The sequence below is a fragment of the Chiroxiphia lanceolata genome, chromosome 6, assembly GCF_009829145.1.
Source record: "Chiroxiphia lanceolata isolate bChiLan1 chromosome 6, bChiLan1.pri, whole genome shotgun sequence".
Classification (NCBI taxonomy): domain Eukaryota; kingdom Metazoa; phylum Chordata; class Aves; order Passeriformes; family Pipridae; genus Chiroxiphia; species Chiroxiphia lanceolata.
The window spans coordinates 50209448-50223796 of record NC_045642.1 but is presented as its reverse complement, the minus strand read 5'-3'; the positions used below and the strand labels follow the sequence as shown (position 1 = coordinate 50223796).

The 14349-nt window shown below is 35.3% G+C and overlaps 1 protein-coding gene across 3 annotated transcripts in view; it reads left to right on the top strand.

The window, feature by feature from the left end:
* The window catches only part of DICER1 (dicer 1, ribonuclease III), a 64225-nt gene that overhangs the window by 14921 nt on the left and 34955 nt on the right, over positions 1-14349 (top strand). For 2 of the 3 annotated variants that reach the window (XM_032692300.1, XM_032692303.1), the window contains exons 2-9: positions 2571-2636; positions 3531-3631; positions 7782-7934; positions 10042-10234; positions 11133-11295; positions 11699-11829; positions 12905-13039; positions 13821-13981. In XM_032692300.1, coding sequence (XP_032548191.1) covers positions 10091-10234; positions 11133-11295; positions 11699-11829; positions 12905-13039; positions 13821-13981 — 734 coding nt within the window. In that variant the 5' untranslated portion in view covers positions 2571-2636; positions 3531-3631; positions 7782-7934; positions 10042-10090. The remainder of the gene's footprint in view (positions 1-2570; positions 2637-3530; positions 3632-7781; positions 7935-10041; positions 10235-11132; positions 11296-11698; positions 11830-12904; positions 13040-13820; positions 13982-14349) is intronic. The other variant, XM_032692302.1, reaches the window with a different exon arrangement.

The window sequence follows — 14349 nt, the reverse complement described above, 5'->3', positions numbered from 1 at the left end:
CTTGTACGGAGAAGGCTTAGTTCCTTGGATGCTGAGTATTTTGTTTTGGAGTTAATCTGAGGCAGAAGGAAGTTTGTACTGTTGTTTCTGACTAACTTTATTGTTTGGATCACAATAAACCAAAGAAAAATGGTTGAAATATGAAGTTGCTGGAATAACACATGGAAGAGAAGGATAAGTCCTGTTTTATAGTCACCCCTGCCCCCAGCATCTGCGACCAGCAGTAATTATAGAGAGACAGGATGCCAGCCCAGAAGGACTTTTTCCTCCCAGTCATAATGGCAGTTTTTACCTTACCCCCTTTTGATAATGCAGGAGTTGGGTTTCTACTGGAATTCATTTGTATTTGTATGGAGATTATTCACTTTATCATAGCTCTGTTGAGAGCTTCAGAGCCCAATTGCTTAGAACTTCTTGCAAGATAACTTCATTTTCAAGTTGTTAACAGTTTAAGTAATGATTTAATTGATGGAGAGAATTGGATATTCAAGTGCAAGAACTTTGATAATCTGTGTTTCAGATTCAGTCAGTTGCTTACAGTGTGACAGCAGGTCTTTTACTCTAAATTTTAGTCATCCTTTTTTGATAGCAAGTTGGACATCATATGAATGTGATTATTTTCAAGGGCTGAATTCCAAACCCATGAAATAAAAATAAAACCCGTTGATTTGTTTGTATCCTCTGGTATATTCGGATACTTGGTTTTTGCATTAGCAAGTGTTTCAGTAGCAAATAGCCAAGATACTTGAAGATCTTGGCTGAGGTTTGCAGAAGTAACTCGTGGTTTGCTTGCAGATTTTTAGAGTGCTGGAGATTTGCAGAAGTACCTGCTGTGTCACTTCCTGGATGCTTCTCTTGATGTCTTTATAGGAACCGATTTTTTTTTTTTCATGTTGGTGCTTTTTTCTTTGAGTATTTGTTGTGTTTGTGGTGTGTCTTGGAGTTAAGACTCTCCAAGTAGCTCGTTATCTTGGAACTCTCACGTTCTACCCGTTGAAAAAATATGTGAATGTTGAGCTCTTAGAAGAAAATGTAACATTAAAAAAAAAAAGGGTAGCATTGCTGTTTGATAGCACACATTGACATTGCTAAAAATTAAGTTTCTAAAATGTAATTATGTAATTCATTTTTCCTTTTCGTCCCTTTTGCTTGTTTTTAACAAGGTGCCCGGACACTACGAAGCAAAATCTTTTATATAAATTAATTTATCTTTGTAATGTGGTAAAAACAGCCTTGCCGGCTGGGGCTCCAGCGTGTGGGATGTTCATTGCTGGGCAGCCCCGGGCTGTGCCGCTGTCCCCAGGGCCATCCCGGCGGCAGGTGCCCGCGGCCGGCCGCGGGAAGGATCGGGAAGGATCGGCCACACCGCACCAGGCTTTGTCTGAGCGGGTGCACCAAGGCCATTTAGATGCTAATGCGATACACGCTCGCTGTTTTGTACTAGACCTTGACTGCATCTCAGGAATGCGGCCTGTCTGGTTTTGGGTTGGCATTCAAAGGGCCCACTGTAATTCCTGCCTGCCGATCGATTGATTAAAGCCGCGGTCTTCTGGCTCTCGGCTTTGATGTGCCAAAGGAAGCGGTTTGGGTTGGTGGAGAATTACATACGTTTTGGTTTTCCAGATCTTACCTACTGATCTGGGTGCTTTGTGTTTGCCATCTGCGATTAGGCAGTAAAGTAAATTTGCTCTGTGAAGCCGCACATGGCATTAGCTTTACTGGCAAGGGTTGAGCCTTCTTTTCTGTTCGTGTTTGCTTTATGCTGGGGTAGCCAAATGCTATATTGTTCCTTTTAGCTTTTCTTGCAAATATACATAGTGTGGAGTATATTTCTGTATTTTTACCGTGGTTGTGGCAGTTTTCTGTTATTAGGTTATTTTCTGGTTGAATGGAATACATATTTTCGTTCATGTTTAGAGGCAGTGAATAAATGAATAAACCTAGGCATAACAGGAACATGTTATAATAAATCTGAGTTCTACTTACTGCGTCCTAGCAGTAATTTGATGTATTTTGTCATGAAAAAAGGATATATTTATGTATGCTGCAAAAAAGAATTTAAAATGTAGCCCTGGGAATAAAATTTTTGTAGGTTTATTTTATACATGAATGCAGTATTCATCAGATTTTCTGTGCTGCACTCCTTTTGTATTCTTGTAAAATAAAACAATAACTGTTTATTTTGTTTTCTGGAAAAACATACATTTTTTCAGAATTTTCTTTTAAATGTGTTGAATGATAATTTTCTTGTAGATTGCTCTACTGTGTTAGGTGAAATATGTAGAGGGAGCACAGGGGAGGAAAGCTGTACATCTCTTTGGCCTCAGCTAGCAATTACTTTAGCAGATAAAACAAAACATGCAAATATCTCCTGAGCACTTAAGGCTGATCTTTCAGACGCTGTCTGTATCCCTAGCCAGAAAAGGACATATGATAATTAGATTTTGAAGGACCATGTGTTCTTGCTACAGAGCTAAATATTAAAATGCAAGAAAGCAGACTACCACATGGCACAATTGATTTTTATGGCAGTTCATGTTAAAATGCTCTCTCTTTATATTGCCTTTTAGGTTACCTAGGGTGAAACAAAATTACAGCCTTGGAGACTCTGGAAAAGCTCAGCATCAGCATTTGAGGTAAAAATGAACATACTGAAGTAATCTTGGGAGTGTCCTCCTTGTTAACTTTGTGGAACTGATTGGAGTAGAAATTTTCATCAAGATCTATTTTGCATTTAAGTTTTCAGTATTGATTTAAAAATTTTCTCTTTTCAGGTCTGGGGAAACTCATACTTTTAGATGTATTTATTGTGTAAATTTTTTATTTTAGAATTTTAAGAACACTTTGTGCATATATATGGTATTTTTGCTTTAAGTTATATTTTTATATTACATGTAAAAATATATTTATTTGACTAATGTATCTAGAAATTCACTGTCATGAATGACTGTCTTTCAGAGTTTTATGTCTAAATCACCATCCTAAATGCACAGTATTTTTACTAATTAAACACATGCTAATGTAATAGGAAGAAATGGTTGTTGCTTTTTCATGAGTTGACTGTACTACTTGCAGCTACAAATTGAAATAATTTAAGGATGTTTGAGTTCTGATTTCATTTTTTTAATGTTTAGCTCAAGTGAAATCAAAGTACATGTGCATGGAAAAAGCAGCACAATTTTACAGACCATAGTGAAATTATATTGAGACTCTACTACTGTATTTCTCATATGAACCTGTTATTAATAATAGTAACCTGTAAATAGGATTAGGGAAGTACATGCACATTTAAGCTACCCAAAATTATCTTCTATATCACTCTTTTTTGAGTTTTAGTTTCTAATAGTAAACTAAAACAATTCATGTTCAAGGTGAACTTAAATAATTCATTTCTGTCAGCCAGTTGTAGTGTAGGCTCAACACATTTAAATGTTTGTATGCAACTGAATTACCACATTAACCCTGCTGTCGTAGTTCCCTTTTCAAATAATTTTTATAGTTCACAGTTCTTTGTTGTTGTTGTTTTTAAGAGCCGAAGCTTGCAAATTATGTGATTAATCTACAAGCTGATATCATGATGTCAAAATGCAGTTCAGGAAGCATAAACACAGAGGCTGCGGAAATTAAAACGGTAAGACTGTGCTTTGTAGTGTGCAAAGCAGGTTTTGATGTATCACTGCACTGTGTTCTATTTTGTATTTAAAGCTGCTTCAGAACCATAGATTAACGTAACTTCTGTGTGAGGTTACAGAAATTTACTGTGAATTTCCTTGGAAAGAATAATGAAAGTAGCTACTTCATTTTATCCAGTAGCGTAGATAAAGATGTTTGTCATGAAACACATGCTGTGATATTTCTTCTGAAGCTGAATATGATTAGAAATCTATTCAGTTTTTTAAAAGGATGTCTGGGTGTTTAAGTATTTCTTATGGATTTTATATTCCAGTATGGTTGTGTTGGTGAATACAATCACTTAAAAAAAAAAAGGGGGGTGAGAAGAGGGGTGATACAAAAGGTTAGAGTTATAATTGGATTTATATGTTGTTCCCAGTAGGAGATAGAAGGGAGACGGTGAGGAAAGAAAATGACAAATTGTTAATGTCTTAGTTTCAAAAGTATGCTTCATTTAGAATTATGAATTTGTCAAAAATATGAAAAGAGGCTTTCCAATTAAAGCTACACAGTAGAAAAATGGACCTGTGGTTTGAAAATGTAGGGTAGACAGAAATGTATCAAGTTTCCTGTTCTAGCTATTCCTCACTTTGCCCTCATGTCTTAGGTACCATTTACTTCATGTTTTATGTTTTGTCCTCTGTGTTAAGGAGGTAAAAGAAGAGGAGTCTGCGCTGGTTCTACTCTACTGATTAGGCAACTGCATAGTTAGGATTGTTGCACAGGGCTTTATACACAGCATTTTAAAAAATGAAAGTTTGTCCCAGAATCTGGCTGCATGTCTATATTCTTTAAAGGAGAATGTTTATTCTCAATGCCTCATGCACTGGTGTCACTACAGCCCTGATTTTTGTTTTCACTTTGCACTGCTTTACTGGTAAATGCCCTCCAGCCCGTGTGTGTTATGCTGATAAATAGTGCTGAAATTCTTTTGCCATAGGGACTGTTCCAGTGTACAGCAGCACAACTGTTGTGTGAACGGTGTCTTGTTGGTAGAGCCAGACTAATTGCAACAGAAAGTGTTTATTGGGCTTTTGCATCAAATCCAGGTTTGGTCATACTGGTGACTGAACACTAGATGAAGGACTTAAGAGTTTGTGCAGTTTTCTGAGTCTGCAAAGCGTCATGTTATATTCCATTTCTCTCCTGTAAACAGACGTTTAGGAGGAGTGTGCCAGGAATTCCAGCTGTTAACTGTTGTATTGCTTGTAGAAATGCTTTGGAAGCAGCTCATCCAAATGTAGAGCCTCAATGTAATCTTTATTAATAAGCTTTTTAATGAAACTTTCCTGAACAACAGAAAGCAGACTTTACTGCTTTGGTATGCCTTGGGTAGGCTATTAGAGGCCAGTGTTCTGCTTGTGCTGTTAGACAGTTCTGTACCAGAAAAATAGAACAAATAAAATTCTTCTAATTCAAAATAAACTTTCACAATGAATATTGATGATTGAGCTAGTGAAACCAGGGAAGATGTTCCTTATAGGAATGCTTACATTTGAGCTTTGTTTGTCCTTCTTGAAAGGGGACACATCTGAAATACCTTTTTTTTCGTTTAAGAATATTCTAAGACCAAGTATAAAAATTGCTGTTAGATGATGCACATGATAAAGATCTTTGAAGGATAAGAGATAAGGAGTGTCTTCTACAGCTGTGTTCTGTGTTAAAGACAGCATAATGTAAGAAATTTCTGATTCATCTTATTGAATAATATTATTTGACAGTTGTTTGATGTTTGAGTTTTGGGCCTTTTTTTTCCAAATAAAACTGGGGGTGTTTGGTTTGGGATTTTTAAGTTCTCATAAGAGAACTGACGGGAGTAATATTCAAAAAATATACTTTTGTAATGTTTTTGGAATATCACAGCAAAAGTCAAATCCTTTTAAGAAGTGTACTTTTAAAGGAGGTTTAAAAACCAGACAGTGTAGAAATCTGCACCCTCACCTGGGCAAAACCAGTTCTTACCACTGAATTCTTACAGTGTAAGTTGATGTGGAACACACTCAGTGACATTATTTACATTTTGTAAATGAACATTTACATTAATTTTGTACTATGTATTTTATATTTGTATTATTTTGCATTTTTCTTTCTACTTGGTTCTCCCTTACCCAAATAAGAATTCTATTTGTTAGAAAATTTAGCAAGTTAATGTTTCATGTAGCACTTGAATGTAGAAATTGCTTTTAAGAAACTGCTTTCAGACTTTTTAGGTGTTCATGTAAGAGAATATGATTCTGTTAATTTTTTTTATAGTTGTGGTTTATTTCCTTTAGAATAAGTGAATTATTTTTACCTCTTGAGGCTTTTTTGGCTGATGCTGAGAGTGTTTTTAGAGAATAATTTAGGCATTCCTGGAAAAGATGAAAACCTAAAGCACTGGAAATAATTTCTGTGTCATGAGAATTATATTGGGCACAAATTAACAAATCAGTGTAGAAAGCAAATGAAATACATTGCATATGGCAGTAAGAACTTCTTAACTTGGTATGAATATAACACAAACTACGCATGCAAATGGTGGTAAAAACTTGAAAGATGCATCCCTGAGACTCTGGTCTATTCTGTCTACTTCAGTGTCATTCCATAAATGTTTTAAACTGTCCTCTGAGCAGAACTAGATCCAGAATGTCTTATTCTGAGTGAGAGCCCTGGCTGGTGTAGCTTGTATTCCTTAGTGCAACAAACCTTGAATTTTTTGTGCACCAAGGGTGGCTTCAACTTGGATACAGTCATGTGGCTGAAAAACCTGCACATATAGTTCTAGAATTATTCAAGGCTGGAAGAAACTGCTGTTACATGTTATTGACTGTTCATTCCCAACCTTGAATACCCTTCTGAAATAAAGTTCTTTAAAGGGGTTAGTTCTAGCTTTGCAGTTCACTGTCTGTTCACATAAATGTGCATTAAAGTAAGGACATCAAGTTGTTCATTCTGCTCTTAAAACTGTCAAGACTGACGGTCAGTGTTATTTTAGTAGAACAGATAAGCTTGGGCACTGTGCTGCCTTATCAAGTTTCTGTAACTGTCTAAAGCTGTAAGTAGTCTAAAGCCCCAGGAAGCAAGATTTGTTTCAGGTGTTTCTCCCTCCAAATTCAGCTTCAGCAAGTTCTTACAGTTTCTTATTCTATTAATTTTCAAAATAATGTAGTGGACAAAGATGGAACATCATAGCAAGTATGTTTATTACTCAAAGCTGACTGAGCAGGACTAGTTTGGGGTTTTTTTCTGCTTCACTGTTAGCTAGTTTCAGTTAGCTCATGTTCAGTCGATTTCTGTCCACAGATTCGGAACACATGTACTTACATCTCAGATGTTTTCAATTTAAAATCTGTTCTTCAAGTAGATGTGATTTTTTGCTTTTTATTTGTAGATGGTCCTGTAGTATTTTTCTTTTATTGAAGAACTTGATATTCTTCCTTGCTATTGAAATAGAAACTTAGAATGATACAATTATTGGCTTACTCCCATAATAATGTTGACATTGATCTTGTCAGATCTTATATACTTCCAATACAAATCATAGAAATGAAGGCCAGGACGAGGAAACTTTATTACAGCAGAAAGTAACAATGATGGTTTAGGGAGGATAACTTTTTTTCTTTACCTGAATTAGCTCAAATTCCCTCCCACTATATGATATTTCAAGTGTGTTCAGCCTCATGTGAGCTCAGCTCTGCTGTGGTTACAGTGGCACACAATGCTGTTTTGGTTGCATGTACTTTTCAAGTTATGAATGTGCATATACTTCTTCCTTTGCACTTCAAAAGATTTTTTGAGAATGCTTTTTTGATCTCAGTGACATGATTGTACTCTGGGGCAGGTCTTTCATGAAGGTACTCAGAAAACAAAATTGTAGTTTAGAGTATATGTTGTTTCACAGCTTTTCCAGATCAAGTTGGAACTGTAGGTAAGTCTAAATTCCCTCGCTTCTTGCAGCAGGGTAGCTAACCTGGTATCACTGTTATGAAATGTGTAGCAAAGGAGATAGAATTATTTGTCTTATTGGATCCTATGTTGTTTTTTATTAGCAGCCCTTCAAAATAAGGTTAGTTTTCTTCTCTTAATTCCCTCCTGGTGATGTTATAGAGCTGTTTTATATGTTCTCAAAGTTGTAGTTACCATTTGAAAAAGAAACACAACATAGGTGGAACAGTAAACAAAGAAGAGGTGCTGCTCATCTAAAGTGATTTATAAAACTGAAGTGACTGGGCTTACATAGAAGAATGATTGAGGAAACAGCTTCAGCTTTTACTATGGAAAAGGTTTGTTGGTTTTTTTTTTCCCTGGTCCCTTCTAGAAATTATTATGACACTGATGAGGCCTCTTTTTAAACAAATCAAACATTAAGGTTTTTTTCACAAGTTGCTGTATGTAAGTAGAGAAGCATGCTTGAGACCATTTCAATGAAATATTGTAATCATGATAAACACAAGAGAGGGGTTGGTACTAGATGATCTTTAAGTTCCCTTCCAACCCAAACCATTCTATGATTCTAAGGATTTTTTTGAATGTGTTATCAACTAGTGCTAAGCTCACTGGAATATGAAAAGAGAAGCTAGATATATTAAAGGAGAGCTTTGTCTATAAGCTTGGAGAAGGAGGTGTTGGGGATGACACACCTTCCCCTAGATTTTTTCCCTTCTTCCCTGCTCTCATGCATCTAAGCTGTCAATTCATACAGAAGCTTCTCTGAAGGTTAGCAGTGCCCAGAATTTCTCAGTGCTTTCTACTAGTGGCTGGGGAAGATTGTGTATCTTGCTACTGTCCTTGCCACGTGACTGATTTAAGCTGATCAGTCACACATTGATTAACATCAGGTACACTTGGTGTGAGAATGCTCAGTAGATCAGAATGTCAGGGATAATCAGATTGCTACATGAAACTGTATAACAAATAAACAGTTCTGTGATAATGTATCTCTCCTGCCTGTTGTCTCCCATGACCCAGAACTTTGGAGTCCCAGTGGAGGAACAGCCACGAAACCACTAGTTCCAGAGAGGGAATGAACTGGAACATCTTTAGTTGTGCCAGATTAGAACACTCTATAAAGTTACTCGTTGAATTATTAGAACAGAACCTGTGTGCATGTGTATGCATTTTTTGAAATGTATAGAAACAATCTGAAAATCTGCAGGAGTCTTTTTTTTTTTTTGTATTACAACTGAAATGAATAAATGACGTTACTTATTTTTATGATGTGTGTAGGCTGTGTTGTTTTCTGTTTGCAGCTAAATAAAGCAATATCATATTGATTGATTTTATCTGTTAAGGTAATCTGAAATATTCAGGCTGAAATGGTAGCTTAGTTGGAGTACTGAAAAAGTAAATGAAAAGGTTTGCATGAGTTTGGAGATTGATTCCAAAGCAACTGAAAAAAACCCCTAAGAAGTTACATTTACCTTTTTCAGTAAGTAGCTTTTGCTACTGAATGTTTGTTTTCAAAAGATAAATAATTCTTTATGATGGAACTTGATGTATAATGTTAGTTCACCTTAACCACAGTGTCCTTCTGGGCTTTCTCTGACACTTTGGAAAGAAATGAGACAAAACTTTATCTCTTGGTTTTTACCTTGATGATTCCTAACAAGTAGCAAATTTTGTTAAGCCCCTCTGGTGATGACGACTTCATAGCCTTAGTAGGAAAGTGTTTTCCAGTGCATAATTGCCATGAAGTTCTGAATGTTTTGTTTGTTTATCAATTAGGGTATCTTTCAGGAAATTGGTGGTTAACCTGATATGGATCCAGGTCTCCATTAGTCCTTATCGGAGTCATCAGCAATTATTTATAATGCTTCTGCCAGTTCCTTAAAAAGATAACCTTATCAGAATGTGTTACTTGAAAATACTGAAGTTCTTGTGTAGTTTCTGTTCTTTTCCTGCCAGTTAGAATAAAATTCGTGTTTGCGTGCGTGTAAAGGCTTTAACTGGTCACAGGGACTTCTGGTTGGAAGGAAAAATGGAAAATCTGATACTTATGCCTATGCTGTAGAAAATCAATGTTTTTCTTTCCTGAAGTAAAGCTAAGACAGCTTTACTTTTTAAAATTTTTTCTTCAAGATATTTTAAATGAGATTGTGAGAACACAAATGGAACTTTATATTAAAATGTATGTGTGTAAATCCAAATGGCTGGAATGAACTTTGCCCTGTAAAGTACAGCTTCTTTTGAATTTCTGTGGTACTTTGTTAAACACACATCTTCAACTGGAAGAGTGCCTGTAAATTTAAAATCAATGTTTTCTGCTGAAAATCGTATGAGAAGAAGAACTTTGGTTAGTAAAATCAAGTAATGTCCTTTTCTTATAATAAATTTTCTCTTCTTTTTTGGGATTGCAACTGTATCTAATGCTGTTTCTTTTTCTTCTTATAGTAGGCTGTGCTAGAACAAAAATGCAATGAAAGAAACACTGGATGAATGAATGAAAAGCCCTGCTTTGCAATCCCTCAGCATGGCGGGACTGCAGCTCATGACCCCTGCTTCCTCCCCAATGGGTCCATTTTTTGGACTACCATGGCAACAAGAAGCAATTCATGATAACATTTACACGCCAAGAAAATATCAGGTACTAGTGATAGTACTAATAGAGTAATGTTAAAAAAAAGTACAATTAAATCCATTAATTTAATGGAAAAAGAACCAGAGCAGGTGGAGAATGTGCAGTGTTGCACACTGCCTAAGCATGTCTCTCTCAACTCCACGTGTTGGGAGTTAATTCTTTAGTTTGACTTTGCTCTACTTTTGTTATATTCCCATTCTGTCTTCTCAGTTTTCTTTAATGAGCAGAACAGCATTTAAGCTGAATATTCTCCTGCTCTCTGCAGAACATTGTTACGGACAAATAGAGTAAACTGTGACTCTCAACTGTATGCACGCATCATGTCTCCTTCCCCCATCTTATGTCTTCTATGTAGTAAATTTTGATTTTTGGTTTACAGACAGGTCAAAGCAGCTCTGTAAAGTCAGAAACCTCTTCAAGTTACCTTGTTTTTCACTTTAACGTAAACTGTTTCTGAGTTCTAGAGTTTCACTGCAGAGGTGCCTGAAAGCCAGCATTTTGTTAGTATTACTGAGGAGCTTCAGTCACCTTGAGCTAGTGTACTTGCTTATTTGGCTGCATTGGTATATGCAATTAGATTGAAAAGCTGTAGCTTCTTCACACAATGTATCTAGTAGCAGAATCATCTATTAAAAAGATATAGTTAGAAAGCTACCTGAGAACAAATTGTGGCACTGAAGGATTTTAGATTTAGAAGCTGGACTATATATAGCGTGTTAATATTTTTTAAAGATTGTAACAGTACATTGTTATGAAAGAGAAATGTTAATTCTGTGACAGTGTAAAGATCTCAGGATCGAGGTACTACTGACTTGTCTGTAGTTTATTTATCACTTGTGTTATTTTTTGTCAGCTTTTTCACTGCATTGCTGCAAGTAAGGACATTATTATTTTTTAAACCTAGGTTGAACTGCTTGAAGCAGCTTTGGATCATAATACAATAGTCTGCTTAAACACTGGCTCAGGGAAGACTTTTATTGCAGTACTACTCACTAAAGAGCTGTCCTATCAGATCAGGGGAGATTTCAACAAAAATGGAAAAAGAACTGTGTTCTTGGTCAACTCTGGTAAGACAAAAAGTTCCTAAACACACTGCTAGTATTTCCATGGAATATTCTGGAACAGATGTTGTCTGATAGCAAAGCTGGGAGAAACTTTTGCATGAAGTCTTCAACAGCAAGGATGTGATACCTTTAATCTTTTGTTTATAATCTCTTTAATATAAATTTTTAATATATATTACATGTTTTGTTTGCTAGTTTAAAGTTAAGACATTCTATCTGAAGTGCAATTTAGTTACCGATCTGTTTCCTTGATGTGGTTTTGCATAAAGGCAGTTGCCATGTACACCTGGTTTAACATTAGTCTAAGCTAAAGATCCTGTTAGGTGCTAGGTAATATGACCCACATCTTGAAAATCAATGTATGGAAAGACCTTTATGTGAATGAGATTTATTTTTTTTCCTTAAGCAAATCAAGTTGCTCAGCAAGTGTCTGCTGTCAGGACACATTCAGACCTTAAAGTGGGAGAGTATTCAAGTTTAGAGATAACTGAATCATGGACAAAAGAGAAGTGGAGTCAGGAATTCTCTAAGCATCAGGTAATGTATTAAGTATAAACTATAAGCTAAATGTACAGTGGGTTAGGCTGGGTCAGAATTGATTTCTTCCAATTATATGTTCAGTTTTTTCTAAAAGAAATGCAGCATATTGGTATTATTTGTGTATTAATTTTGAGACAAAGCATGTAGGCGTTATGAGGTTGCTTTTAAAAAACTGTCCTTTTAGTCTTTTGTTTTCAGTCTCCTGGACTTGTAGTTCATGATGATGATTTAAGAAGATATTTTGAGTATGCATGCTATACCTTAAATGCCATTAAAATTTTGTTAAATATTAGGTTAAAAATTTGATAAAATTGAATGTTCTCTGGGGATGCAGAACATTGACATTTTATTCCTGCTTTTTTAAGTACACTATTTCTGTATACTTGTCTTTATAGATGGAAAATCATTAGCTTTAATGTAACAATTTCCTTGGTGGTTCTTTTTTTCATTTTTTTTTTTTAAGGTGACCTCTGTATCTTGCAGGAATACAAATATTTCTAATTTCTGGATTTTTCACTCTGGCAGTTAATAGTTGTTTATGAAATGTGTCTGAGTAACTGACAGGAGAAAGTGGAGTTCAAAGTTAGTGTACAACTAGTGCATAATTTTATCAAGATTTTTATCTGTGTCAGTGTACAAGAAATAAATTTTCCTTTTAAAAGAATTGTGATAACATCCTGGTTTTGTTACAGCTGGAGGCTTATGAAGAACTGTCTTTCTTGCCAGAGACATGATGATAGGGACACTAACTTATGAATTTAATGATATTTGTTCTGTGTAGTCTGGCTACTGGTGTTGATATTGTCTGTTGTATTGTTTTTTCTAGGCATGTGAATATATATAATCTATATATATATATATATATATATATAAACCCCTTCAAACAGATTATTCTCTCCTGTAGAGAATGTTTTATTCTCTTTTATCCTTACCTGGTGTAGGTAGATGAGTAGGGGTTGATATTTGCTAATGTTGTGTAACAAGACCTGCAGAAGGCTTTCCTCCTTCACCTTGGTCTAAGACAGCTGATACTTTTCTTGTACTGACACGTGTTTTGTTCCTTTCAATCTAGGTTCTGGTTATGACATGTCATGTTGCTTTGACTGTTCTGAGAAATGAGTATTTATCCCTGTCAAATATTAATCTTCTGGTGTTTGATGAGTGCCATCTTGCAATCGAGGATCATCCATACCGTGAAATTATGAAGGTGGGCTTCCATTGCTTGAATGTTTTAATACTTGTTGAGAAGTCAGTGGGAGGGCTGGGGAATTGGGAACCATTTAAGGCAACTTTTTCTACCAAGGAAAAATATTAGTGGAACCGTATGTTAGCATGTTCTGGTACTGTGAAATTACTGCAATGAGTTAAGACTTCAGTGATACTAAAAGATAGAAAAATAATGTATTTACCGTATCTTATAGTGGGGATTAAAGAAAAATCTGGCGTTAACAGCAAAGCTAAATTTATGGAATTAGGGGAATTTTTTTAATTCATTGATAAAATATTTGAGTTCAGGAATGGTATGTCCTAATCAATTTTTATTATTTTTAAAATACTGATTTCTAGAGATGTTTCTAGGACTCTTTCCAGAATATTTTTGGCTCCATGTGGTATTTGGCTTATAAGTGAAAGGCCTAATAAATATATTTTCAAATCTCTCTTCAAGTGCATGTGCCTTTTTATATGGTGTGGAAGTAGGATATATATTGTGTCACAAGAATATACTGTATAATGCTAACTGTTTATATTTTTTCTACATTGTAAATATTTACCTTTAAATATGATGACTGTTAAATGTTGTTCAATTTTTAGTTTAACTTCCAGTCAGTAGAAGAGAAAATATTAATTCAATGTTTGGTTCCTTTTGCAACATCTGGTATTGAAATAAAAATTTCCAGCCTAAGCATCTTAAGTTTGCAGTTTGCTAACTTGATAGTAGGTTTTCAGGATAACTCTCCTAAGGAATTTAATTTGATTTTACTTCACAGATCTGTGAGGATTATCCATCATGTCCACGAATTTTGGGATTAACAGCTTCCATTTTAAATGGGAAATGTGATCCTGCTGAGTTAGAGGAGAAGATCCAGAAACTGGAGAAAATTTTAAAGAGCAATGCTGAAACTGCAACTGATTTGGTGGTCTTAGACAGGTGTGTTCTATAATTAAAGCTGTTAAATTGATGCTTGCATATTCATTTTGGAATAAACCAGTAGCAATATTTACTCTTAAATTTTAGAAAAGTTTGTGTGTATGTGATGCCACTACTTCTGTTTAGGGCAGAGATGGAATGTTCAATGGCTTTTTGAGTACAAAGGCTGATTGGCCTTGATATTCAGAGATTTTCTGTAGTTGTTAAAAAACCAAAACCAAAAAAAGTCAAAAAAGACATCAAAACAACTGAAAAGAACCTCAAGGAAAAAAAAAGACCAACCCAAAGCAACCAAAAAAAACCCAACACACCACCAACCTTAAAAATTCACATTCCATTAAACATTTCTGAACTTGCAGAATGCACTC